General features: G+C 37.7%; 1 protein-coding gene across 4 annotated transcripts in view; it reads right to left on the reverse strand.

Moving 5' to 3' along the window:
* The window catches only part of Ccdc148 (coiled-coil domain containing 148), a 297,747-nt gene that overhangs the window by 156,380 nt on the left and 114,647 nt on the right, over nucleotides 1–26,720 (reverse strand). For all 4 annotated transcript variants that reach the window (XM_074070859.1, XM_074070858.1, XM_074070860.1 and 1 more), the window contains 2 exons: nucleotides 16,031–16,169; nucleotides 13,531–13,737 (listed from right to left, as the gene is read on the reverse strand). In XM_074070859.1, coding sequence (XP_073926960.1) covers nucleotides 13,531–13,737; nucleotides 16,031–16,169 — 346 coding nt within the window. The remainder of the gene's footprint in view (nucleotides 1–13,530; nucleotides 13,738–16,030; nucleotides 16,170–26,720) is intronic.

Here is a 26,720-nt window from a genome sequence, read left to right on the forward strand (position 1 = left end):
AAGGTTAAAGCTGGCATTTATCAAATACCCATTATGGGTTAAGATTGCTATTAGGCATTAGTGTTACAAAGATGAAATAAAAATGGATTCCTCATATGTTTATAGAGAGTCCAGCAAAGCACAGACATGCAAACATTTACATCAGATGTAATAAATGCGGCTTGGGAGATGAGTGCAGAGAGAATGATGCGAGGTGGGACTGTACACTCCCTATTGCACTATGTGGAAAGGGCATAGCCCTAGAGAAGGTTCTACTATTGCATCATTATACATAATGTAAGGAGTCACCACCCTCATACTTGTCTACATACTAGGCTGTGCCATAGGAAATTGTTGATATTTGACCATTTCTAATCTACTAAAGCAATGATTTGGCATTTTAAATCTATCAGTTTCCACAGCAAAGTCCCGTTTATTTATTCTACAAGTATTTGGCAATCACATAGCAAGTGCAGGAGAGGTGGAGTGAAGAAGAGGAAGAGTAGATGGGGACTAAGAGAAGGTAAGGACTGTAGTTGCCATCACCCAGATTTTTTTCCTCTTAATTTTTCCTGAAAAAATACCGTAGTCTCTGTCCTCTAAGAGACTTCATGCTCAAAGGGCCCCAGGCTTGGCCCTATGGATGACAGGCCACAGCAACTTTATGAATCTAGCTGACACAGAAGTATAGTCTTAGGGAGGTAGGTCCCCCAAATTCCTTGCTGGTAACTCATACCCATCAAGCCTATTAATGGCTTGTGAGGGTTTTTTCTCCCCTTCATCTATAGCAATAAATCTTGGAAATTTGGCTGATCATCAACCACCTAAAATATTCTGCTCAACTTACAGCCAGGTATGGAAAGTATGAGTAGGTTCTGGTTCATGAGAGATAGTTAAGACTATTGTGACATTTCTGGAAAGTAAACTTGAAGGGCATCATTGTGGCCTCCTCTCCACTACCATCCCACTTCTTCCTGCTGGCTGGGGAAATCTCCCTCTCCAGTCCCCTGGCAACCACAGAATTAGTTTCTGTATAGTTTTGCCTTTGCAAGAAGATAATAGAAATGAAATTATGTAGTATGTAGCCTTTTGTGTTTGACTTTTTCACTTAACGTAACATATTTGATATTTGCCCATCTTGTTGTATGTATCAGTAGTGCTCTTGTTTTGTTTTATTTCTTGTTTTGAGACAGGGTCTTGCTATGTAGCCCAGGCTGATCTCTAACTCACAGTCCTCCCATCTCAGTATTCACCACCACACCCAGTCAGTGTATTGAGTTTTATTACTGAGTAATATTCCACTGTATAGAAGTATCAAGATTTGTTTATCCTTCCTCCATTGAAGGCATTTGGGTTACTTCCAGTTGTTATATTACAAATAAAGCTGCTATAAGTATTCATGTAAAGGTTTTTGTGTCCAACATAAGTTTTCATTTTAAACGAGTAAACACTATGGGTAGGATTGCTGGGTCATACAGTAAGCGCATGTTTAACATTATAAAAAACCGTCAAAATGTTTCACAAAGTAACTGTATCATTTTTCATTTCCCATCAGCAATGTATGAGAATTCCAGTTGTTTGCAATATTTGTCAATATTTGGCATGGGCAAATTTTTCCATTTTAGACTTTATGATGGGTACATACTGATACCTCATTGTAGTTTAAATTTGTATATCTGTAAAAATGATCGAACATCTTTTGAACATTGAACATCTTTTTATGTCTTATTTGTCATACATTTTCTTTGAAGTGCCCAAATATTTTGTCCTTTTAAAAAAAACTGTCATTTATTTTCTTATCATTTTGAGAATTTTTTATAAGTTCTGGATATGACTCTTATTAGACATGCAATTTGCAAATATTTCCTCCTACTGGATAGCCTGTCTCTTTACTGTGTCACTGATGTCTTTCAGTTGTTTTTAGGGGGTCAAACATCATTTTTCTTCACAGATGGTAAATTTGGTGCCATGTCTGTCATGCCTAAGAAATGTTTGCCTAATCCAAGATCATAAGGATTTTCTTTAGTGTGTCTCCCCCTATGTATTGCAGTTTTTCACTTTAACTGTATATCTGTGGCCCATTTTGAAGTACTTTTTGTAGAGGGCGTGAAGTATATATTGAGGTCCTTTTTTTTTTTTCTGGTAGTACTGGGGTTTGAACTCAGGGCTTTACACTTGCTAGGCAGGTGCTCTACCACTTGTGCACTTCTCTAAGTCCCTTTTGCTCTTAGTTTTGACATACGGGTGTACTTTTTGCCCAGGACCGCCTGGACCAAAATCCACTTTTTTAGGCTTCCCTCCCTTGCTTGTGTGACAGGCACATGCCACCACACCCAGCTTTTTTTTGTTGAGATATGGTCTTGTAACTCTCCCCCAAACCCCCTGGAACCACAATCCGCCCCCAATCTCAGCCTCCTAAGTAACCTCAGCCACCAGTGCCTGGCTGAGGTTCATTTATTCTTGATCTGGATATTCAACACTTCACCACTATTTTTTCATAATACTACCTTTCATTGAATTAACTTTGTATCTTTGTTTAAAAATCAACAGACCTGAGATGTGTGGATCTGTTTAGGGATTCCCTATTCTGTTCCACCAGACACACTTAGAATTTTTTAATAGTCATGTATTTATTTTTGATGTTAAAGAATTCTAAGTACTGGCTTTCCAACTCCAGGTTGTGGCTTCCTCCCTTGAGTTACCCAGTACTTGAGATTATGGTTGCCTGTATTTTTATTCTGTAAAGTCACTATAAAATACAAACATCTATATTCCAGACCAAACATCTTCATTTGCAAAACATTTCATGAGATGTTGTTATGACACGTCACTGAAATATAGGTCTCTCATTATAAAGATTGTTAAAAGTACAGCCACTTTTAAACTTTATAAAATAGACCCCAATGCAGACAAACATGCTTTAAAAACTAACACATTTTAAGAGTAGTACTACTTGGGATACGTTACTTGGAGCTAATATGCAGATCCATGAAGTCCCCAAACTCTGTGGAATTTTAATTAGCAACCTGCCAAGAGCCACAGATAGTACAGAATAGCTTTATATAGGAAATGCCATCTACAGCTGTAACCAAAAACACTCTGGCATTGATGCTTGTGGTTCCTCAGGGCTCTCTTGCTTCTGTCAATGCTGTATACGTGATTAACCACAGGGAACTTCTCTGTGAATTCCCCCAGCTGCACAGACTAGAGGTAAACTGGTGATGCAAAGCATTCACTGCTAATACTCATTACGTGATAGTGCACAGCACAGGTGACCACACCAAGGCACTCATGAACAAATGTCTTAGATTGGCAGAAACTACTGAATTCTTGCCAATTCCTGTGGTTCACTGTACACCCAAGTACTCCAGTAATGTTTCTTTCTTCTTCTCTGATCAAGGAAGATATTATGTGAGGATAACTAATGTCCAAGAAGCAACCTGCTGCATCTCTCATTACCAAGGAAACACTCTCTGAGATGATACCAGAGATATAAATCTAAGTAAATGGCATCTATGGACATTGATAGATTGTTATTATGTGGTGAAAGCATTCTTTCCTCTGTATATGGTCACTAAAACCATATGACTGATGGATAAGCTTTTTGTGATCAAAGTAATCTCAAAGGTAATCTGATGAAGTGTCCTATGTGCCTGCAGGATCATCCAAGTTTGGACCAGGAGAGTGACGAATCATTATTGATTCTGGTTCCTATTCACTTTTAACTGTAGTCAGCAAGTGGGCCAGTTAGAATAGCATAGCAGAACCCAGTCATCTATATCAGAATTTTTAGTTGCACAACACAGAATCCATCCCCATTTGGTTTAAGCATAAAGTATCAATTAAAGGATTTTAGATAGCTCACAAATGTTTGGAGGGGGTAGAGAAGCAAATTCTAGACCAAACTTCCAAAAAATAACATCCAGAATCGCATACTACCGAGCTACTATTGTAGAGGTCACACTGCCTCTAGCACACAGAGAAGTGCTGACACTACTAGTGGCTCAGAATATAACGCTTTTGCTTGGGATCACGCCAGCAAAATGGATCCGCATGTCTTGTCTATCTCTTCACATAATCCTCCTTCTCTTTACTGGTCCTTTTCTGTATTTTGACTATAATATGTCTCTGTATGATTTTCTTTGTGTTTATCCAGCTTGTGTTTTGTCAAGTCTCTTGAAAATATGTTAATATTTTTCATTAGACTTGGTAAGTTTGGTGATATTATTTATTTATTATTGACTCTTTCATCTCTCCTTTTTCTGGAACTTTAATTGCACACATAATAAACCTTCTTACCATATTCCACATCTCTTTTATGTTGTCTATTCTATTCTAGTTTAATTTTATTATTTTCTCCTTATGTACTTCTGCTTAGATATTTTCTATTGACCTGTATTGAAGATCACTTATCCTGTTTTCTGCTCTGTCCAATGGACTAAACTATTTTTGTATATCCTAATTTTATACTGCAATATTATATGGTTTCATCCTTTTATCCATATTTTCTTCTATTTTCCTTAACATATTAATCATAGTTCTTTTAAAGTTCTTGTCTTTCAACTATAATACCTGGATTATCTCAGAGACTGTTCTACTTCTTTATTATCTATCAGACATTTTTCCTGTTTCTTTCAGTGTTGGGTAATCTTTATACATGTTGTATATAATACACAATATATTGTAGAGGCTCTGGATTATGTTATTTTTCTCTAAACAATGTTAAATCTTAGTAGGGACAGGATTTAAATTTCCAGAAAATCTGGGTCTTATTAATGCTTTATTTCAGCTATTTTTAGGGTATGTCTGTTGTCTGTTTCAGGTTTGTCCATAGTAAGAAGTGCAGTCTTTGTCCCTAAGGCATGGCATTTTAAGGGTTTCAATTGAATGACTACAGTGGCAAGATTTCTCCACTTGGGTTAGCCTAAAATTTCTATACCTGTATCTCCCCAGAATTCTGTCCTAAAACCTCTAAAATCTCTATTCAGTTCTCAGCCATCAATTATCTGTTTTCTGATAGTCTTTTGATATTTCACCCTGTGTATTCAGAAATTACAAGTTGGCGAAGACTTGAGGGATATTTTTAAGTACCTTTTGGAGTCTCTTTATCTTCTACCCTTTCACCTCCAGTACCCTCTCCTCCAAATACTAGCTGCCTTGGCAACCCAAACTCCAATCTTTGCTTCTGTCACCTATCAAGATTGTCATTTTCTACTTGAGTTATATTTTTCTCCACTTATATTCTAAAATGACCTCATGAAGAAATCCATGATGAATATGGGCTCACATTCCAAGCTTCTTGTATTTCAAGGAACTTATCTATGAACTGGTTGGCCAATGTCTGCAAACATTTTTATACATTTTATTCAGTTTTATAGTTGCTTATTGTGTGAATGGGGCTGATATCAGCTAGTCATCATCTCTAGAACTGGGAATCACAAAACTCTCTATTTGAATTTAGGTACCATTTACATCTGATTTGTGGGAAGCCAAGTCCAAATCTGTCATTCAACAGCAAAAGGAGGCAAAAATTTGTGGGAAAGTATGATTATGGAGGAAGTGACTCTATGTGGAAACTACCAGAAATGGAGAGGGAGCTCATATTTGATACTTATTCAAAAAAGCATCTTCTCCCCAACATTATCTGATTTCCCTAACTATTAGAGTTTCTTGTCTAGGTCATACAATCAGCTAGAGAAGAGAATGTGGAGCAAAAGAAGTGGAAAAGAAAACTTAGAGTCTGTGATTTTGTTCATGCCTAAAATATAATTCAATTTTATAGGTAGCTAAGTTTTATTTTTTTAAACTACATTTCACATCTTAGCATATTCAATGTTGATAATTAAGCCTTGTAGTTCACTTGTTAATGACTTTGCATATCGTATACTTGTCTCTACAGCAAGCTTTCTTGTAAATAAAATAGCAGGAAGGCAGTGAAAATAACACTATGTCGGGAGGTATTGAGAAGGAAAAAAACACTTAGACACTTCACTTCAACAAAACTTACTGGGGACCTATCATTTTCCAAATGCTGAAAAATCTATTGGGGGAAGGAGAGAGGTTTATACCAAGATGAGTAAGATGGGTTTCCTGCTTGCAGTTATGTTCGCAACATAGTTTTTCAGTGTACTGTAATCATACTCACTGGCAAGCCAGAGTTATATACAAGGGGTTAGAGAGAAAAAAGAATGTACTCAATCTAACAATGTGCTTAAGGAAGGCTTTCTGTAGCAAACATATATGCTGAATCTTGAAGATGAGTAAAATTTAGCCACGCAAAGGAAGACAAGAAGCATTCCAGCACAAGCCAACAACAGCAGGAACAAAGGCACAGGGATAAGAATCAGAATAGTGTGCAGTGAAGTGGGTGGGGGGGGTTAAGGAAAAGAGTAGATTACAAGGAATTCACTATTTCTAAATAGTAGAGTGTAGACTATGTCAAAAAAATGGGGCTGGAAAGGGAGCCAAGATCCAAGTTATTGAAGACCTGGAAAGTCATAGCAAGAAATTTAGACATTATTATAAGCAAAGGGGAACCACCAAGGATTTATCAGGACAACCTGAATTGCATTTTAGATAGAAGATTCTGCCTACCATTTAGAGAAAGATTTCAAAAAGGCAGAAGGTGAAGCATAGCTATTAAAGGGCTGTCCTTAGAGGGTACAATAGTTCAGGAACAATGGCCAGGGCCCAGGGACAGAAAGGAAGGAATAAAAAGAGAGAATTTTTTCCAAAATTAGCCAATGGATATGAGGGTGAGGGAGAACAGGAAGCTAAGTTTCAAGAGAAAAATGCACAGGAGAACGATGATGTCCATTTTGGACCCTGGGTTTGAAGCATCCGTAGAATTGCAAGTTAATATAATCAACACGTTGCTGGATATATGAGGTTCAAGAGAGAGAGAGCTGTTCAGGGAGGTAAAAAATATTTGAGCTTAATTAGCACAAGAAGGTAGGTAAAATCATGAGGGTACTGTGGGCCATTTAAGTGAAAAAGAATAGCAAAGAGCAAAGAAAGAGTCCTGGAAGACACGAGGGTTTGTGGGCAGATAATGAGAAATACAGACAGCTCAAGAATAATTTAAGATATGTCAAAGAGAATCTTTTCATACAGTCCAGGAAGTAAGAATGTGAAAAGTAAATGGTCAAGACATAAATGAAATGGGAGATGCCAGTAGAGTAAGGATGAAAAATACTGACTGGATTAGATGACGTAGAGGTCAGTCATGATATTGGGAAGAAAAGAGAATTTCAGTAGACTGGAAAGGTCGGAAGAAGTGTGGATAATATTAAAGATTATTCTTTCAAAAGACTAATTTCAAATGAAATGGTAGATTTAGGGACTCCCTAGGGACAGAGGATGACTCAAAGCCTAGAGAAGGTTTCTCTGAATAGGAACATCTCGACTATGTATTTAGGCTGAGGGAAACACTAAGAAGAGTAAGAGAGACAAAAATACAGGAAACAGAGAATCATTACAATCAGGCTTGGTGGTAGAATGCTTGCTTTGCATTCATGAGGCCCTGGGTTCAATGCCCAACATCAAAAAAGAAAGAAAGGAAATCAATACAATCAAGTATTTGATGGGTCAGAGTTCCAAACATTAGGGAGGACTAGATTTAAACAAGTATTTAGAGGAAGGCCAGGAACTGGCAAGAGAAAGAAAGACACAGGATGGGAGAGAAAGGAATTTGGAATGCTTTTACTCCCCACTGACTTCACTGTCTTGATAGTTAGGATGAGGTTGTCTCCTGAGAGTCTGGACATGTGGGTGTGTGATGTTAGATAAGAGAGCAGTGGCCATCTAAACAGTCAGGAAAGCAACGGGCAGGCTAAGGACCCAAGCCTTGCACATGGTGTAGGAAGTCCAGATGATGAAGCCTTACCCCAGCAGTACTTGGCCACCCAGCATGGAAGCAAAGAAAATTGACTATGAGAGAGTCTGGGAATGAGGTTCCCTGGCCATACTATAGAAAGATGAGTGTGCGAAGGAATCAAGTGCACAGCTAATAAAGTGTTGGCTAGACACTGGGGAGGGGCTACAGACTGGGACAACTTAGAGAACTGACAAGCAGGTTTTGTGGGAGAAGGAAAGTGAATACTTTTCTTTTCCCCTTTCATCTCTTCCCTCTGGTGAGAGACCTGAATACCTCTGCTTGCTACAGCAACCACTGCTGACAGAAAACCGAAATAAAACAGAAGGGGTATGCATTATTTCAAAGTTCTTTGACTACTTTTCTTAAAAGACACAAATCATCTAAATCACGCCCTCCAAAAGGCCTTTTAAATTTTAAGGCTAAGAACAAAATTATGGTTAAATGTTTAATTAATGTTTATTATAGCTAGCATATTAGTTTTAGAAAGGTCAAATTTATGATACAATGAAGTAATATTTTTTACATCCTATGGGTTTAATGTATAGCACACTAGGGCCTTCAGTATAATAAATATTTTCTATTATTTTGTAGGATTCTTGTATGCAAACTGTGCAAGGCTGAGATAGTATTGAATTTCAAACTGAATGAATTAGTGTGAACCTTAGGCAAGATATCCATCTTTCAGGATAAGTGTTCAGAGTTGTAAAATGATGGGTAAGGATAATTCTCCAACTTTCCATCCATGTAAATAATCATAATTTAGCATTTTTAAATTACTGTAAGTAATTTAGGATACACAAATTCCAATGATAACACTGTTGCTATAGAAAATAGAATCTTATTTTACATTTGAATTTCTCTACTTACTGCCTTCAAAGTTTGCATCCCTGAAAGCTACAGATATTCACTCACTCTTGTCTCCATTTGTTCTCTGTTGTTGTAGCAAAATATCTGAGGCTGGATAATTTATAAAGAATCTTATTTGGCTCATAATTCTGATGGCTAGAGGGTCAAAACAGCATGGTGCTGACATCCTGATGAGCACCCCCACCCCTACCCCGGCTGATTCTCCACATGGCGGAGAGAGAGAACTGGCTGCCTGTAGAAAAGGGAAGGCATGTGAGGTGGCCTTGCTTTTGAACAGTCCATTCTCACATAAGCCAATTGACTCTGTGGGACCAGCATGAATCCCTTTCCAGATGGTGTCCCCATGATCTAGTTACCTTCCACTAGTCCCCAGCTCTAAAAGGTTCCTCCACCTCTCAATATTGCCATACTGGGGACCAACTTTCTGGTGCACAAACCTTAGGGGGACACATTCAAACCACATCCAAAAACTTAGCAACCCTAACGTGGCCATGCCTCTCTCTTGTCTTTTGGATTCATGCATCCGATTTCAGTAAATAAATGCTCTGCAGCAACTTGAAAATCAGCTTAGGTTTGTGGTTGAGGACACTAACAGATAATGCATATAAAGCATCCCTTAGAATGCCTGATCAACAGGGGAACTCAGGCTGTGCCTGACACACCAGACAGCACAATGTATGGGAAATGATCAAAACATGGCATTATTTTAGTTCCCTATGCAGATATTTCTCCTGTTACAGATCAAAAATTAGCAGACTGGAAACTATAAGTTATAGAACACAATCTTGATTCAACATCAAAGGGCCAGCAAGGCATGATGGTGTACTCCTGTAATCCTAGCTACAGGGAGGTAAGGTAGGAGGATAATGGTTCAACAGTAGTCCCCAGTAAAAGTAAGACCCTATCTGAAAAACTAAAGCAAAAAGGGCTGGAGGTGTGGCTCAAGTGGAAGAATGCTTGCTTTGCAAATACAAAGCATTGAGTTCAAGCCCCAGTACGAAAAACACACACATCTTTCCAATAGATTAATCAGTACTTTCCTCTGTATTCAGGAGATGCTTGTCCTTTTGTTCCCTAGTTAATTAGACCTGTTTGGGCATCAGAGCCCACAGGTGGGGGAGAGATAAGGGAAGGCGAGAAGAGCAAAGTTCCCATTATTAGCGAGAGTATTCTAAGTAAACTTGGCAGGTGGTTGTGCTAACACTTGCTCTCCTGACAATTCTCTTGCCTTGATTTCTAGCAGGGCTGTTCCTAAGAAAATGCCCCGGATGTGGGTCAAGCACATTTTCCTCTGACAGCCTCCTTTCTTCCACCCTCAGGTTGCCAATTGTTGTTATTCCACCCCACTGTTTTGGAGCTCCAATCACCCCTGGCAGGAACTCTGCTGGGCAGAAAAATTCTGGGTAGGGGATATCCTTGACAATGACCCCTTGTTACTGGCCAACAATTTCTTAAATAGGGCACATAAAAAACTTCTCTGCAGTTTTTGAAAAACAGAAAGATATTTCTTTTCACACTGCATAAGTTTGGTACTTAAAAGGAATGGAAGCTGCATTGAGGCTGGTCTACCACAGGCTACAGAGCTAACACATGTTTCTTCTTCAACAAAGGTCAAAGGAAAACACACAGGGTCAGGGGCTATGGCAAGTCCTTGTATTCCTGGTCTGTTCATGTTCATTTTGTCATGAGCCCTTGCCAATGCTATAAGCGATATTTTCTGCGTATTACATTGCACTGAGGTAAAGCGGCCATTAAGTACATAAGTGCACCACTGGGTGAAGTTTACCTACATACACCCCCATGTAAACACCACTGAGAACATTTCCTGCATCTCAGAAAACTCCCTCATGGCTCTTCTCAGTAAAAACAACTGGGCCTATAACCACCATACTGACTTCACCAACCAGAGATGAGTTTTGTCTAGTCCAAAACTTCATGTGAATCAAATCATAAAGCATACATGCCTTTATACTTCTTGTGCACATCATGTTTAATCCTTGTTTTATGTTACCATCACTTCTTACTATTACGTAGTATTTCATTGTATACACATACCACAATTTATTTGTGCTTTCCTGTTAGTGGAAATTTTCATTGTTTCTAGATTTTTACTTTTATGATATGGTGCTATTCTTACCTTTATTATATTAGCTATTTTAACAACAGCTAATTAACATTAATTTAACAAATGCTTAGTTATGTTCACCTGTAAATTCTGAAGCAACAAGAGAATGCAGGGCGTGACGCCTTCACCACTCTTGATGACAAACACATGACATTAATCATTTCTCTCTGCTGTTCCCCATTATTTGAGTAGTGGGATAAAAATCCTTCCACATTTAAAGGAGATCAAAATTTACAAGTTAGTACAGTGCTGTGGTACAAGATTCTATGGACATTCTTGAACCTATCTATTGTTGAACATTTGTGTTAATTGCTTTTTTTGCATACTTTGAGCAGAACTACTAGATCAAAGGATTCAGTTTTATTTAGCTTTAGTGAGTACTGCCAAAATAGTTTTCCAAAGTGGTTATTCAAATCTGCTATCAGTTTTATTTGCTTCACATCTTTACCAAAATTGGTATTGCTGATGTTTAATTTTAGCTAATCTGGTATCTGAGTAGTGGTACCTCATTTTGGTTTTCATTTTAATTTAGAATAAATACTTTGAGCATCTTTTCATATTCTTATTATCCAGCTGGTTATTCTCTTTCATGAAATGTCTGTTGTCCATTTTTCTCTTGGGTTTTCAGCTTTTTAAAATTCATTTGTATGTTTTTGTATATATTTTTATACAAGTTCTATTTATTACTTTCTCCCCATCAATGGCATGTCTTTTCATTCTTTCATTGGTGTCTTTGGATGAACAATACTTGAATTTTACTTAAAGTACTGCTTTTTATTTTTAAATGTCTTTGTAGGTTATCAGCAATCAAATCACCCCTTTTTTTTTTTAGAAAGTCCTATGAGTTTTGACAAATGCATGACATGCAACCCCCCACTACAATCAGCACATAAAATAGTTCCATTATCCCTCAGAAATCCTTCATACCCATGTGTAGTCAATCCCTTATCCACCTCCAGCCTTTGGCAACCACTGATCTGTTCTCTGTCCCTCCAGTTTGGCCTATTCTTGAATGACATATAAACATAACCGTATAGTAGACAACCTTTTAAGCCAGATTTTCTTCACTTCACACACCACATTTGAGATCAAGCCATTTGTTGCTTGCATTTGTAGTTCCTTTTCTGTTGCTGAATAGTATTCCACAACATATATGGATCAGTGGTGTCCAGTTTTTTGTGACTAGTGTTACTTTGCTTATGGGGGACAGGGAGCTTTTGGCTTCCCTGTGAGCCTGTGCCTCCTGCCCTCCCCATCCCCAATAGATTGTCACTAGACACTTGCTAATAGGGAAAGAGGCACACTGATTTACTGGTTTTCTGTGTTCTCAGGCTGACCTGGGTTCCTGGATCTGGGCCTACTCAGTGATTATGTTCATTTCCCCATGGCAGACATACTGCCTCATGCCTTTGGTGGTTCTTGAGAAGGAGACATTTTCCAGCCCCTCCCCAGAAGAAGAGGTGTTCTTTGTTCCCTTCCCCAACTGCAGTGGGTTTGTGCTTGTGCCCTTTGGGTTTTTTCCCTGGATATATAGCCTTTTGATTCAAAGGCTTTGGTTCTATTCTTGCAGACCTGCACCACCACTGAAGTCTTCCTATGCCCTCCCACCTTGACCCCAATCTTTCTTGTGAGTGCTCTGTGAGATCTGTGGAGAAAAGCCTATGAGTGGGTGCAGATTACTCTGTGCCTATACCTTCTACAGGTTCTATGCTGTCATGCACTGCTAAACCATTAAAATGTGCAATTAAAAATTGTCAATTCATTACAGTTTTAGCTGCAATCTTCCTACTCACTTCCACGATGGGCCTGTCTTTCCCAGGTGCTCTGCTACAGGTAAACTGCTTTCACATCAAGTCTCCCCTGCCTTTAAATTTCAAGCCAGTTTATTTCTTTGTGACTTTTACTCTCAGATGGGTTCAAGAAAATTCCTGATGCAAGCAGTTCAGCTTTTTAAAATTTTTGCCATGAAAGTGGGAATGATATTCTTCTCAACTACTGGCAGGGGGTGTAGGCAGTAAGATCTGTCTCAAGCCTTCAGAACTCAAGAATTTGGTGTGGAGAAGGAAGACACTACTGGTACAGCAGTGGCTCATACTTTCAGTTCTGCATTGAGGCAGCTCCTCTCTGTTTCCCTAGGAGCATCAGACACCAGCCCTCTATCATTCCAACCATAAGGGTTACCCACTAAGCTCTCCAAGGCATCCTGGAGGAGAACCCACCTCCCCTACACTTTGTTGAGGGTCACACATAGCTCATCAAGCCTACTCCAACCCACCTCCTCATGAGTCCTTTCTCTTCCTCATAATTTGACCTTTTTCTATATCTTTGATGTGAATGAGAAGTTAGTTCAAGAGTCTTTGACCCAGTTTGGAATTACACTGCATTTCCATCCAGTGCCTCTCTCCAGTGTGCAGCACCTATGGCTGCTGTTGGTTGGCTCCATCAAACTTCCCACAGTAATGTCCTGGTACAGTAACTTTAGGTTGAACATTACGAGATTCTTGATTGCTGATGTTTTTTAACTAAAAGAGTTTCATCTTCCTGTGGTTCAAACTAACAGTTTTATTCAAGATAGACTTTTCAGAGAAGCTGAACTGTAGGTTGGACTTAAACAAAAAGAAAAGTAGATTCTCAAGTGAATTGTCAGGCAAATACCAAAACACCATCTTGTGAAGCATCTTACCTTGGCTTTCAGATCAGCACACAATTCCTGCTGCTTTTTCCTGTCCTTGGCCAAAGTAGTCTCCATTTCATGAGCTGCACATGCCTCAAAGAGGGTCAGCACCGCTTTCTGTATAAAGTCTTTCCTGTTCTTATCCCAATTTTCTATCAGGATCCTTCGCTGCTCTTTAGCAGAGCGATATTGGTCACAATATGTCTCATGTTTTACCTGAAAAGATAACAAGTGGTGATCACTTATCATTAAGAAAATAGACCTGTATTTCAGGTAATTGTTATAAAAATTAATAAAGTTAATTATAACCAATGATTTTGAAAAATGGAAGACAAACATCTACAGAGGAACCAGGTATTGGCTCCAAATTTCAGAGCCTGTAGCTACCTGACAACCAATGAGAAGTCACTTACTGTTATGAATCCTTAGTTTTCTCATATAGAATGGAGTAAGACCAAATGGCTTCTAATACAACTTTTATTTCTAAATAGCAATGATTTCCCAAGTAGAAAGCAGTATTTCCTCCTAAATATAATTTTTAACACACCATCTTTAAGACAGATTTGATATCTATCTTATTATCATATTGTTGTACTGGAGGTACATTGTGACATTTATAAAAGTTCTTACAATGTATAATAGTTGAATTTACCCCCTCCATCATTCTCCTTTATTCTCTCCTCCTCTCATTCCTGCAATAGTTTTAACATGTCTCATTTTTCCATTCTCATATGATGATTTGATATTTTTAACATTTACATGAAGTGTTTCAATAAGAGAGCATACTAATCAATATAAATATTGCTGCAATTATTCTGAAAACTAAGAGTTTTGCCCTTAATTACTGAAACACTCAGATGTAAACTAAACTTAAAGTAATTATGGCAATGATACTTAGGCCTTCCATTCCTACACTCTAGAAGGACATGACATCCTACATTGGTGCCATAAGCTCCTTTTATCAGTGAATCTCAACCATGGAAAGTCCAGTCTTGGGGAGAAAACTAGGAACGAAGGGAGCTGAGTAGTTTGAAAAGTCTGCAGGTGATTCTGAAAAGCTCCTTATACAAAGGACTGTTTTCTGAAGTAGAAAGTCAGCAATGTAAACAATTCTTTACTTTTCCAGTACAGGCCATACCTCTGACTTTCACATATTACTTAAAGAAGCAAGCAAGCAGGATAAAGTGTGCCCCTCTAAAATAATACTTTAGTATGGTTAATCAGGTACACAATGAAACAGACTATGGTCTTACTTAAACCAGCTACTAAAATCTGTTCTGCTAACTTCTTAGCTTTGCTCTATAAAGCCAAAAAGATACTTAACATCCATCAAGTATTAAAAAGGAAGCATACACCATGCAGAAACACATACTAATCAATCCATTGTAGAAAGTAAAAGTGAAAATCTTTATCATGTCAATAGCAGGAAAACAAAAATCTACAAAGTTAATGATGACAGCTAGATGTAGAAACAAATAGAATCAATAAGGTATAACTAGAAAGAGCTAATTTAATCAATTGGGTTTTTTTAAGAATCCAGAATAAATTATATAACCTGTATCTGATAAAGGCCAGCTGCAAAACAAATAATTGTTGGTGGGGGAAGGAGGACAGGAAAGATGGGGGAAGGATGGTCACACACTAGCTGGGTGCCTTTTGCTCAACTTTTTCACCAGAAAATATTTCTTTATCCACTGTTATATATATATTAAAGGAATTTCCACAGGACTGACCTATAATAACTCCCATACATATGTATTGTTGTTGCTTAATTTAATTACGAAAATGCAGAGTTTATGATAGTATGTTATAACATAGCTCATTTAAAAAATAAGAGTCTGCCTATTTGTTTATATATATGTTAGAAGATGAGTTATTACAAAATCATAGTACTGACATGGTCTCTTCTATTTTCTTACCCTTGTGGTCTTGTCTACTAGAGAAAGAAATAATAACTTCCCAGTCTCTTCTCAGAAATTTCAATCATGCCTTTTACCTCTGCATTTGTGGCATTTGTGTTTTAAGCCATGTAGGGGATCGGGCAGTTTGGGCCTGCAGAGAAGGAGTGCTATATGTAAGTGCCACTCTCCAAAGCAAATGTTGGTTTTCCCATGCCTAGAAGGACTGAGGTGTGGCAGGCTCAGTCCTGGAAGATGGAAGATTGGTCATTCCACTTTCAGCCAAGATCCAAACATGGCAGAACCTATGAGGGTGAGCAGGTGATTGACGGATGCCCGGGAGTCAGACACCAGTAGAACAGCCAAAGAGCCATGCTGAAGATCTCTGTGACAAGTGGGCACAGAAAGAATAAGTGCTGCCTGAATGATCCTCTGCCTTCTTTGAACTGTACAGATGTGAAAAAAATAACCTGTACAGGCTTTCAACCTATAATCCTACTACTTGATACAGTGTAGAAAAACCATTTTAGAGCACCATTTAAAATATTTAATGATTATTAAACACTAAAACAATTCAACTACCCAATTTGTAGGAAGGATTCAGTACTCACCAAATCATGCCTAGATTTGTGAGGAAAATATCTTTGTAACATGTCCAGATACAGAGTCCTTCTGCCAACAATTTCTCCAGGATACTGATCTAAAACAGCCTGGTAAATCCAGCGATCTTCTTTACTTAGTTGGAAGTTTCTAGAAGGAACAAAAATGTTACAACATACAGTGGACAATCCTGAAGTTTAAGGCACCTCAAATTTTCAAGCCATTAGCAACTGATAATAACTACATAAAATAAAGCTTTTTTCTTTTCTAGAGTGAGTCTCAAACTCCTAGGGCCAAGTGACCTTCTCTCCTCAGCCTCTGTAATAGCTGGGATTATAGGCAACTCCGCCTCACCCAGCTGAGGCGTTTTTCAAAATGTTAACCAAATTTGGTAACTGTTACAGAAAATTTCCTAAATTCTAATACAATGGATTCTTTCAGTTCTTTATTTGGTTTTGCCACAAATTCCAGGCATAACTTGGAGAATTAGATGAGACATCATATTTTTAAAAATATTTATTCTATTTCATCTAAAACAATATTTAAAAATAATGACCACTGATTGAAAAACCAAATACTGGAAATTAAAAAGAAATTTTCTTTATGCAATAAAGTTCCTATGTCTACATTGGAGAGAATACAAATGTAGAAGGTTAGATAAACAATTACACACAGGAAAATAAAGACAGACTGAGGAAGGCATTAAGGATTGGGCACAAAGACAAGTGTAAAATTATTTTTTACTTTATACTCTTAACTCTTGCTTTGTGAAGAAAATACTGCATATTGCTATTAAAGGATAACCAATGGTACCAAATTTCAGATCACTAAAGACATCATTTGTAAACAGGATCCCTGCAAGTTACCCTCCCTCCCAATCACACATGCACCTCTACCCCCAAATGCCCTGATACTCTCAGAGCACTCCTAGGACTGGCAGGGCTCATGTTCTGCGTTAAATGTTAACAAAGTCCTATGCAAAGTGAACGTGTTCCATTATCAGTCTGAACTCTAAACTGGACTAATGTCTCTTTATATTCTGAGTTTATTTGCATATTATTCTTCCCATTTAATAAATTAGAATAATCAAACACAGCTGCAATCAGAGGAAGTATTATTAGCAACAAATATTTCTTGGATCCAAGATGGAGACTTGTCATTGTTTATTTCTACTATATCAATGATCTGACACTTTAAAGTTAATTGTGCAATTCAAAATTTTTTTCATGTGTCTATGCCTCTGAAAAATACTTGACAATTTAAAACAGAATAAAACATGCTTTAAATCAGAGATACTAATGGGAATTCCACTGACCTCAAACAAAGTTATCTAGTTTCTGTAAAGCACTTCATTTTACTGGCAAGTAGCAGAAAAGAAAAATTATTTTTCAAAGACGAAAATGCTCTCCACCTACTTTGTAATGGGAGGAGAAAGAGGGTTGAAGGTGGTCTATAGAATAGGAAGAATACGCTACAGTTCTTCAGTATGGCAGAGAAAGAATTTGAGATGAATCCATTCACTGAACAAACCAAATGTTTTGGTTCTGTATGAATTAGTTCTGTATAGATGGTCAAAGGCTTTTGCAAATCAAGCATTTCAAGTAGGAAAATTAAGCCAGGAGAAAGGCTTGCCAGAGTGCACTTAGCATTTAAAACATTCTCATGTTCCAAGGACAAAATCTCAGGTCCTCTCTCTTGAGGAACCCATTTTCATTCATGGTAACATGAATGCATTTTAACAGCAAAGTTAGTCAGATAAATTCTCCAGTACTGCACCACAAGCAACAACAACAACAACAAAAATAGAACAAATGACCGAAAAAGAATAGAAGTCCATGTCTTCATTAATGTTTTTAAACTGTTCCTATAACCACAGGACCCAAACAGTGTGAATTTCCACCTTTATTTGGTTACTAATGTATGAGGTGGTATGTCCTCTGGAGGGGGAAGTGACAGATTTTAGGTCCAATAAACTCCCTGTGCTTTTAAACTTTTAAACTATCATTCGTCTATATCATGGAGGCTGTTTGGTGCCATGCCCAGGTAGCCTTTATCAGATGGAATTCCCATCATCGAGATGATGTGAGTCTTGGCTGATGGCTCCTGAATGCCCCTCCTTCTCTGGAAATGACCAAGGGGCTACCCTCCCACCCTCTTTCTAGGGTGAACCATACCAATGGCTGACCAACATGGGGTGCAGAAGACCAGCCCAGATGAGGTGACTCTGATACCACTCTTGCCACAGAGTTCAACTAGGGGAACAAATGGCAGAGCCAGTCACCCAACAAAACCCCTTCCTGCTTAAGCATTTTCCCCTCCCTCATTTTGCCTCTTCACAAGCCATCTGAGAGCATTTTCTAAAAATTCACTTGTCTAGGAACCCCTGTTGAAACTTTGTTTCTATAGAACCCAGCCTAAGATATCTACAAGCAATCTTACCCATAATTTTCCAAAATAGTTTAAATCTTTTGATAAATGGAGAAGTACTTTTAAACTAATTACTTTGATGATCTGTCCTACTGAATGGTGGTGCAAGACTGTGATTGTCTGCAAAGAATAAGTGCAAATAGCAAACATTTACAAAAATGCTTTTCAAATAAAAGCACACATTAAGCAATGTACATTGCTATAAATAAATACAGCAGCAGAAGAATTTGTGGCACTCAGTGCACACATTTTTACATATTGTGTGAATGTATTAATTAGGTGTCATTTTGGTGACAACATTAAAAACCACTTGAACATATAAAATGACTATAAAACATTAAAACCAGATATTTCAAACCAAGTACACCATAAACAGTGATGACATCCATTTTGACCTTCTTGATTTGAGAAGCTTCACATCCCAACAGCTTTTTCTAGTTACCATAATTACCCAGATTGCAAGTCATTTTTCTAGTACATGTGGAATAAAAATGAAAAACTCGGTGAAAGGAAATGACATATAAATGCTCACAATATTATTATTTTCAGAGTATTTATAGCAGTTTCCAGAGCTGTAGGCTTAAATCTTGAGGCAAATATTCACATGGGCAATAATAATGGCACAGCTATACATTTCCATTAGAATGTTGCTTGCCCGGGAAGGGAGAAAACTCATCACTACGTATATACTCTTGCATATACCGAGCCTTTGGACAATAAAAACTCTAACAGGGATGTTCGAACATAGCAGCCTCCTCCCAATAATAAAGTAGCCACATTTCTAAATTTAAATCTGGACATTTATCTTTTCTAATCAAGCCATTTTTTCTTTGTACAGAAAAATCTATATAAAACAACAGAGACTAAGGTAAGCTTTTACCTTTCAAAGTTCTTGCTCTATTTAACTGCTTTGCTAGCAATTATGATAACAAAACTAACTAAATTACTCATTCTAATCTCTTGTCTACTTTTTGAATTTGAAAAACATCTACCATTTTAGCTTTGCATAGTTTCCTCGCCCACCAATCATCCCACCCCAATCTCTTGTCTAAATATAGATCCTTGGTTTTCATCTCATCCCTGGTCATTTCTGACCAACAGAGTATGAGACTCAGATTTTCTTTGGATAACCACATTCTCTAGGAAGTTCGCTCCACTTAGCAATTCTCCTCTCCATGGTCCCAGGGCGTCACCCAGTCTTGCTGCTCAGATGGGAGCAGACAACCAGAATGCAGTGGACTCTAAGGAGCATGGTCAAAATGCACTGAATTAGCTGGTGGAGTGGCTCAGGTGGTAGAATGCCTGTTTAGCAAGCATGAAGCCCTGAGTTCAAACCCCAGTACCACCAAAATATTTTTTTTAAATAAAAGAAAATCCACTGAATTGAAGAAGAAAGGTTTGTTTTTTTAAGTGACCCATTGAGTAAAGCCAGAACTTGTACTAGCATCCAAATTGTCATTCTTCTGAGGAGTGAAACATGGCAGGGATATAATAGTGAAGACTCCGGAATTTCCTTTTTGTTTTTTCCTCTTTTGTTTGTCTGCTTGTTTTATTTTGTTTTGTGGTGCTGGTGTTTCGGAATTTCTTACAGGAAGGATTAGGAATGGGAATCTGGTCAGAAAAGAAAGCAACACGATTTATTATGTAGCTGCATTTTCCAAATTGGAAGCATGCTGTTTGTACTTAGGACTCTTTAAAAAAAAAAAAAAAGAGTAGTTTGCTTAGAAAGTCTAATTCTTTCCTTAGAATGTATATTTCTTAAAGGTAGAGTCAGGGGGATGGGGGAGGATGATGGTAAACCTCCTAAACTACTCTTTGTCCCCTACATCCATTCACCAGTATTTTAAAATGCAATATAATTTCTAGTGGAAGTTTTGAAATAATATGATAATAATAAAATAGCCTATTAAAAGTAAAATGTAATGGCATAATCACCCCCATATGCCAGAATTTAAAGAGTTTTATTCATCAGAAGTATAAGGAAAAGGAAATTGCAGCAGGCATTGTCCCTACCCTGCTCCTGCCCACCAGAAATCTGATTTTATTCAGGCCCATCCTTCCTCCATCTACCTGCTTCCCTGCTTGAAGAAAATGAGCCCTATCTCCATCCTGCAAGTGAATCTTGACTGATCCTAACTCATTTACAAAATTCCATTCACAAGTTTCCCTTTCCTCCTGCTAGTGGAGGTAGGTACATGGACAAAAGACCCAGTTCTGGCCAATAAAATGTAAGAGCAAAAGTTTCCTAGTCCTTAAAAAGTGTCACAGAAGAGGAAATGGCTCTATTTCTAATGTTGTTGAACTATATCAGTCATTTGGCAGAAAGTCACCAAACCTGCAGGAATGCAGGACAAGAGAATACAGAAAAAGACCTCATTGTACTTAGGTTTCTCTACTTCTAGACATCATGGTAAATAAGAAATTGCTTCATTATTTAGGTAACTTTAACTTGACTTGAATATTTTCTTGTAGCTAACTATATCCCATTTGATAGATAACTGAAGAAAGAAAAATGACTTTTTTAGTGTAGTGTCCTAATATTGCTTTGGAAGAAAGTACTAGGTACTAAAAAGGGATGTAGAGATGACAGTTCTGCATAACCAATGTGTCTGGAGACACGCATCTCAATCAACCTCCTCATAAATTGGGGGCAGGGAATTTTTCAACACAAAAGAATATATATATATATACTCAAATTACAATTGTACCAGGGGTACATTTTGACATTTACAAAAGTACTTACAGTCTATCTTAGCTAGATTCACTCCCTCAATCTTTCTCTTTTATCTCCCCTCCTCACCTTTTAGAACAGCAAAGTGCCATTTTAAAGGCAAAACAAAATAAAATTCAAATAAATACAAACAGTAAAGACAAGATTATTTACAAATGCATTACTTGCTCTAATTTTTAAAATCCTTATATTGATTCAAAATCTATCTCCATGTTACCCTTTTTTCTGCCCTTTTTGGGGGGGCACAAATACTTTTCAGCAAAAAAAAAAAATTACCTTGTGCTATTATGGCTCAATTTTTCAGGTCCAAAGCAAGAATAATAAAACTGGCCTGCTTCTTTAGGATAATATGAGGAAAAATTTAATTAAACATCATTAGAATTTCTAAAATTATAATGGCTACATAAAAATGTTATATTACTTGAAACAAACTACTAGTAGTCATTAAGAAATTATATAAATGTATTGTGATGGGTTTTATCTGTTTATCTTCAGACATTAACAGTGTTCAACCTTATTTTCTTTAATATAGTGAATAAACATAAACCTGTGATTGCAGTGGTTATAATTTCTTACATTATTGGTTCTCCATTGTGCTTTGTCTAATGATGATGGTTTCTTTAATGGATTATATTTTGCCACAGTTAGACTTCAAGGGACAACCAGTAAGGAAAATGTTTTATGAACAATGATTTGATATTAAAAAAATAAGTGTTAGAATTACCTTCATATCAAAATTTTACAATCTTGCCCATAGGTTTTTATTCTTGCTTTCTTATAGGTACACATATTTTATTTTAATAACAAATTTAAGATGTTACCCAGGTTTAATAGTAACATATGTCAATCGGCCAGGATGCAAATCTATCAACCTGTGGTTTTTGTTTCCATCAATCCATTTTTTCAAGGTGAATTTGATTTTGCACCCATTTAAGAATAGAAATTTCTTTTCACCCTTCTCCTATGAAAGCCAGATTTTCAGTCCTTTAAGTTTTGAAAATATAGTACTAATCACCACTACATTGTGTACATTACATGTGTGATACCTACCCTCAGCCCCAGAAAGCAGCCAAGCAACATTGTACACCCACCCTTGGCTCTTGAAAGTAGCTAAGAATATAACCCTGAGCACCTTGGCCCCTCAGAAGCTCCTTAAAGTAACCCTTTCAGCCTACAGACACTAACAGATGTTCCATCTGTGCCCTCTGTCATGACCTGTACTTTGTGAAGCCCTCAAATACTGAGAGAACTTGCACCAGTATCAGGCATTCTGCACAACTCACCTGGGCCCACTGGAGTAGCCCACCCCTGCAAGACCTGAAGAAACTGATGGGTACCCCACATTCACAGCTAGGCATGCCCCACTTACAAGTCCTAGCAAACCCACCACATCTTAAAAGAGCAGCATCCCAGCTGGTGATACAATCCCACAAGCTCTATAGCCTAGGGCACTGAGACACTTGCAGACTTGACCAACATTGACTGAGCTGAAGAAGCTACATGGTCACTTCACTAAAGTGCCCACCTAGAACCAGCACCCCAGGACACATAACCAGGACACATATGACGGGTAGAGGCAATTTGCCTGCCAAATGCACAAATATCAACATAGGACTGAAAAAGCATGAAAAAACAAGACAATATGATACCTCTAAAGGAGTACATTAACTCTCTAATGTCAGACTGCAAAAAAAAAAAAAAAGAGAGAAAACAGTAAATTGCCCAAAGAAGAATTCAAAGTAATTTTAAGGAAATTTAATATATATAAAATATATCTAGACAATTTTGGATTGGAGATACAGCCCAATCAGTAGAGCACCTGTTTAACAAGTGTGAAGACATGAGTTCAAACCCCAGTACTGAAAAAAAAGAATACGTAGACAGTTCAACAAAATTAAGAAGGAAATTCATAGTATGAATGAGAAATTCATGAAAATTATAGTTTTAAAAAAAAAAGAAACATTCAGAAATCTTGAAGCTATAAGGGAGATTGATGGAGGTGATGAATTCAACTATGATATATTGTAAGAACATTTGTAAATGTCACAATATACACTCAGTATAACAACAATGTGATAATAAAAAAAGAAATCTTGAAGCTAAAGTCTTAGTAAATGAAGTTTTAAAAATACACGTGAGAACCTCAACAACAGAATTGATCAAGCAGAAGAACTGAAGAATTTCTAAGCTTGAAGACAGGTCTATTGAAATAATGCAGTAAGATTTTTAAAAAGAGAGGAATTTCCAAGATGGCAGCTAGAGGGAGGAAGCAGAAAGCGTGTCTCCTAAAGTAAAATCTTGGAGAGACGCTGGAGACACACCTTGCAGGCAAGGCCACCAAGAAGAGGCAAAACTTTGACCCCTCCACACCTTCAGCCCGAGCAGAGCATCTCCACTTCACGTTAAAGGGAGAAACCAGGAGGGACCCTGGGCTGCCAGTCGCCTGCACCCAGATGGCTTGGGAAGACGTGGACCAAAGGTGAGCTAAGTGGTACACGGTACTCCCACAGGCATCCCTGGGCCAGATCAGCATAGCTCCCTGGACAGACTGAGTCCCACTTGGGGAAAAAAGAGAAACTGAGTAATAAGCAATAAGAACAATAAAGACACATAGCAAAGAGGGTGGGGCGCACTGAGCGCTGAAGGTGGGGGAGGTGAATCCTTCTCAGAACTGTAAATAAACAAACCAGGCCTGGCCAGAGAGGGTGGGAGCTGGGGTGTGCACACAGCAACCAGGAGCAGGAAAGCTTGTGACAGTGGCGGAGGGAGGAAAACGCCACATGAGAGGGGGGAAGACCCACCTCCCACATGAGCTGTAAACAAATACGCTAGCCAGCAGGAGAAGAAGCACACACCCAGGAATCAGGAGCAAGAAAGCTTGTAAAAGTGGCAGTGGGAGGAAAACTCCACATGAGGGGGGGAAGACCCAGTTCCAACGTGAGCTGTAAATAAACACGTAGGCCTGAGAAAGTGGGTGCAGTGTCACCTCCCCCAGTGTGCTTGGAAAACGGAAAGCTTGTAGCAGTGGCATCATGCACAGAACTCTGAGTAAACAAAGCCTGCAGGGCCAGGTGAATGCTAAGCTCACCCCAGAGATCTGCATGAATAACGCCTCCAGCAACAGCAGGCTGACAGCAGTGGGCACGCAAGCCACAGCCGCAGATAGCAATTCACAAACCTGTCTACAGACTCTTTTTCTTCTCTCTCCCTACCTTTGATGATAAAACAACCGAACTACACCTGCATGCTGAAAAACTTACTGAAACAGTATTGCATTTGAACTTGGGACACTTTGCGGGGTTTTTTTTTCTTATGTTATCCCTTTGATGAGACAACTACAGAACAACATCTGAGGCACCATCAAAAGGATTGGAGGCTGAGGGACAAACACCAAAATTATTAAGACTGAAACTTCACTGAATTTGAACTTGGAGATTTGCTTTTTTTAAAATTTTATTTATTTTTTTATTTTACTTATTTTATTTTATTTTATTTTTTATATGTATATACATTTTTTCTTTCATTTATTTATTTTTTTATTCGTAACTTTATTCTTTTTATTTTTATTTTCAATCCACTCTCTTTTTCTCTAATGCCTTTCCACCTTACTATTGATTAGTACACTGTATCTCCCTGTTTATATCTTTGAAACTTTTTTTGTTTGTTTCTTTATTTTGATTTTTGGGTTTTTTTTCTACTTAAATATTTGTTTTTCCCTTTTCCTTTAACTTCTTTGCTTTCCATCCCCTCTCATCCTTCTATTCTAAATATCACTAGTGCTGTTATTATAGCCAGAAAATACTTAATTGCATATAGTACAGGGACAATAACAACACCAAGGGCAATGATGGGAAGACAGAAAAAACAGGGAAACCAGTTTCCCCACAGCAAAAAATTAGTACAGGAACCAGAGGGAAATGAAGAAAACAGATACTCAGATCCAGACTCCAACAAAATGAAGATAAACTATGCCAAAGAACCCAATGAAGCCCACAAGAATAATTTAAAAGAAGACATACTACAGGTACTCAATGAGAATTTTATAGAGATGATACTGGATATGGTCAACCAAAATGTACAGGAGACACTCAAGAAATTCCAAGACAACAAAAATAGAGAATTTGAAAAGGCAAAAGAAGAAATAAAGGAAACCATAGACACACTGTATAAACACCAAAGTGAAACAGAGAACATGATTAATAAAGAGAAAAATGAACTCAGGACAAAAATAGACAACATTAAAGAGGAAACTACCCAGGATATGGAAAACCTCAGAAAAAAGAACAAAACAGAATTGCAAAACAAAATGGAAGGCCAATCCAGCAGAATAGAACAAACAGAAGACAGAATCTCAGAACTCAAAGATGAAATGGTAATTAAAGGAAAAACCAAAGAACTATTAATTAAACAACTCAAGACCTGTGAAAAGAAAATGCAAGAACTCACTGACTCCATCAAAAGACTATACTTGAGAATCACGGGCATTGAGAAGGAGAAGAGGTGCAAGCAAAGAGAATGCTTTATTCAACAAAATAATAACAGAAAATTTCCCAAATCTAGAGAAAGACATTCCCATACAGATGCAAGAGGCCTCCAGAACACCAAACAGACCAGACCAAAACAGAACTACCCCACAACATATCATCATTAAAACAACAAGTTCAGAAACTAGGGAAAGAATATTGAAGGCTATAAGAGAGAAAAAACAAGTAACATACAAAGGTAAACCCATCAAAATCACAGCAGACTTCTCAACAGAAACATTAAAAGCAAGAAGAGAGTGGGGCGAGATCTTCCGGGCACTGAATGAAAATAACATCAACCCCAGGATACTCTACCCAGCAAAACTATCATTCAAAATAGATGGAGCAATAAAAGTCTTCCATGATAAGCAGAAACTAAAACAATATGTGACCACAAAGCCACCACAACAAAAGATTCTACAAAGGAATTTGCACACAGAAAGTGAAACCCAACATAACCATGAAAGGGTAAGCAGCACCAAATTACAGGAAAACAAAAAGTAAGAAAGTAGAGAGTAACCTCAACTTAGGTACACACAATCAAACCTTCAAACAACTAAGACAACGAAATGACAGGAATCACCACATACATATCAGTACTAACACTTAATGTTAACGGACTTAATTCACCCATCAAAAGGAATTGTTTGACAAAATGGATTAAAAAGGAAGATCCAACAATTTGTTGCTTACAGGAGACCCATCTCACTGACAGAAATAAACATAGGCTTAGGATGAAAGGCTAGAAGAAGTCTTACCAAGCCAATGGCCCCCAAAAACAGGCAGGAGTAGCAATACTTATCTCTGATGAAGGAGACTTCAAGCCTACATTGATCAAACAAGATAAAGAAGGATATTTCATACTAATAAAAGGGGAAATAGACCAAAAGGAAATAATAATTATCAACCTATATGCACCCAATGTCAACATACCCAATTTTATCAAATATACCCTGAAAGACCTAAAAGCATATATCAACTCCAACACAGTGGTTGTGGGTGACTTTAACACCCCATTAT

Source organism: Castor canadensis, chromosome 4, assembly GCF_047511655.1.
Source record: "Castor canadensis chromosome 4, mCasCan1.hap1v2, whole genome shotgun sequence".
Classification (NCBI taxonomy): Eukaryota; Metazoa; Chordata; class Mammalia; order Rodentia; family Castoridae; genus Castor; species Castor canadensis.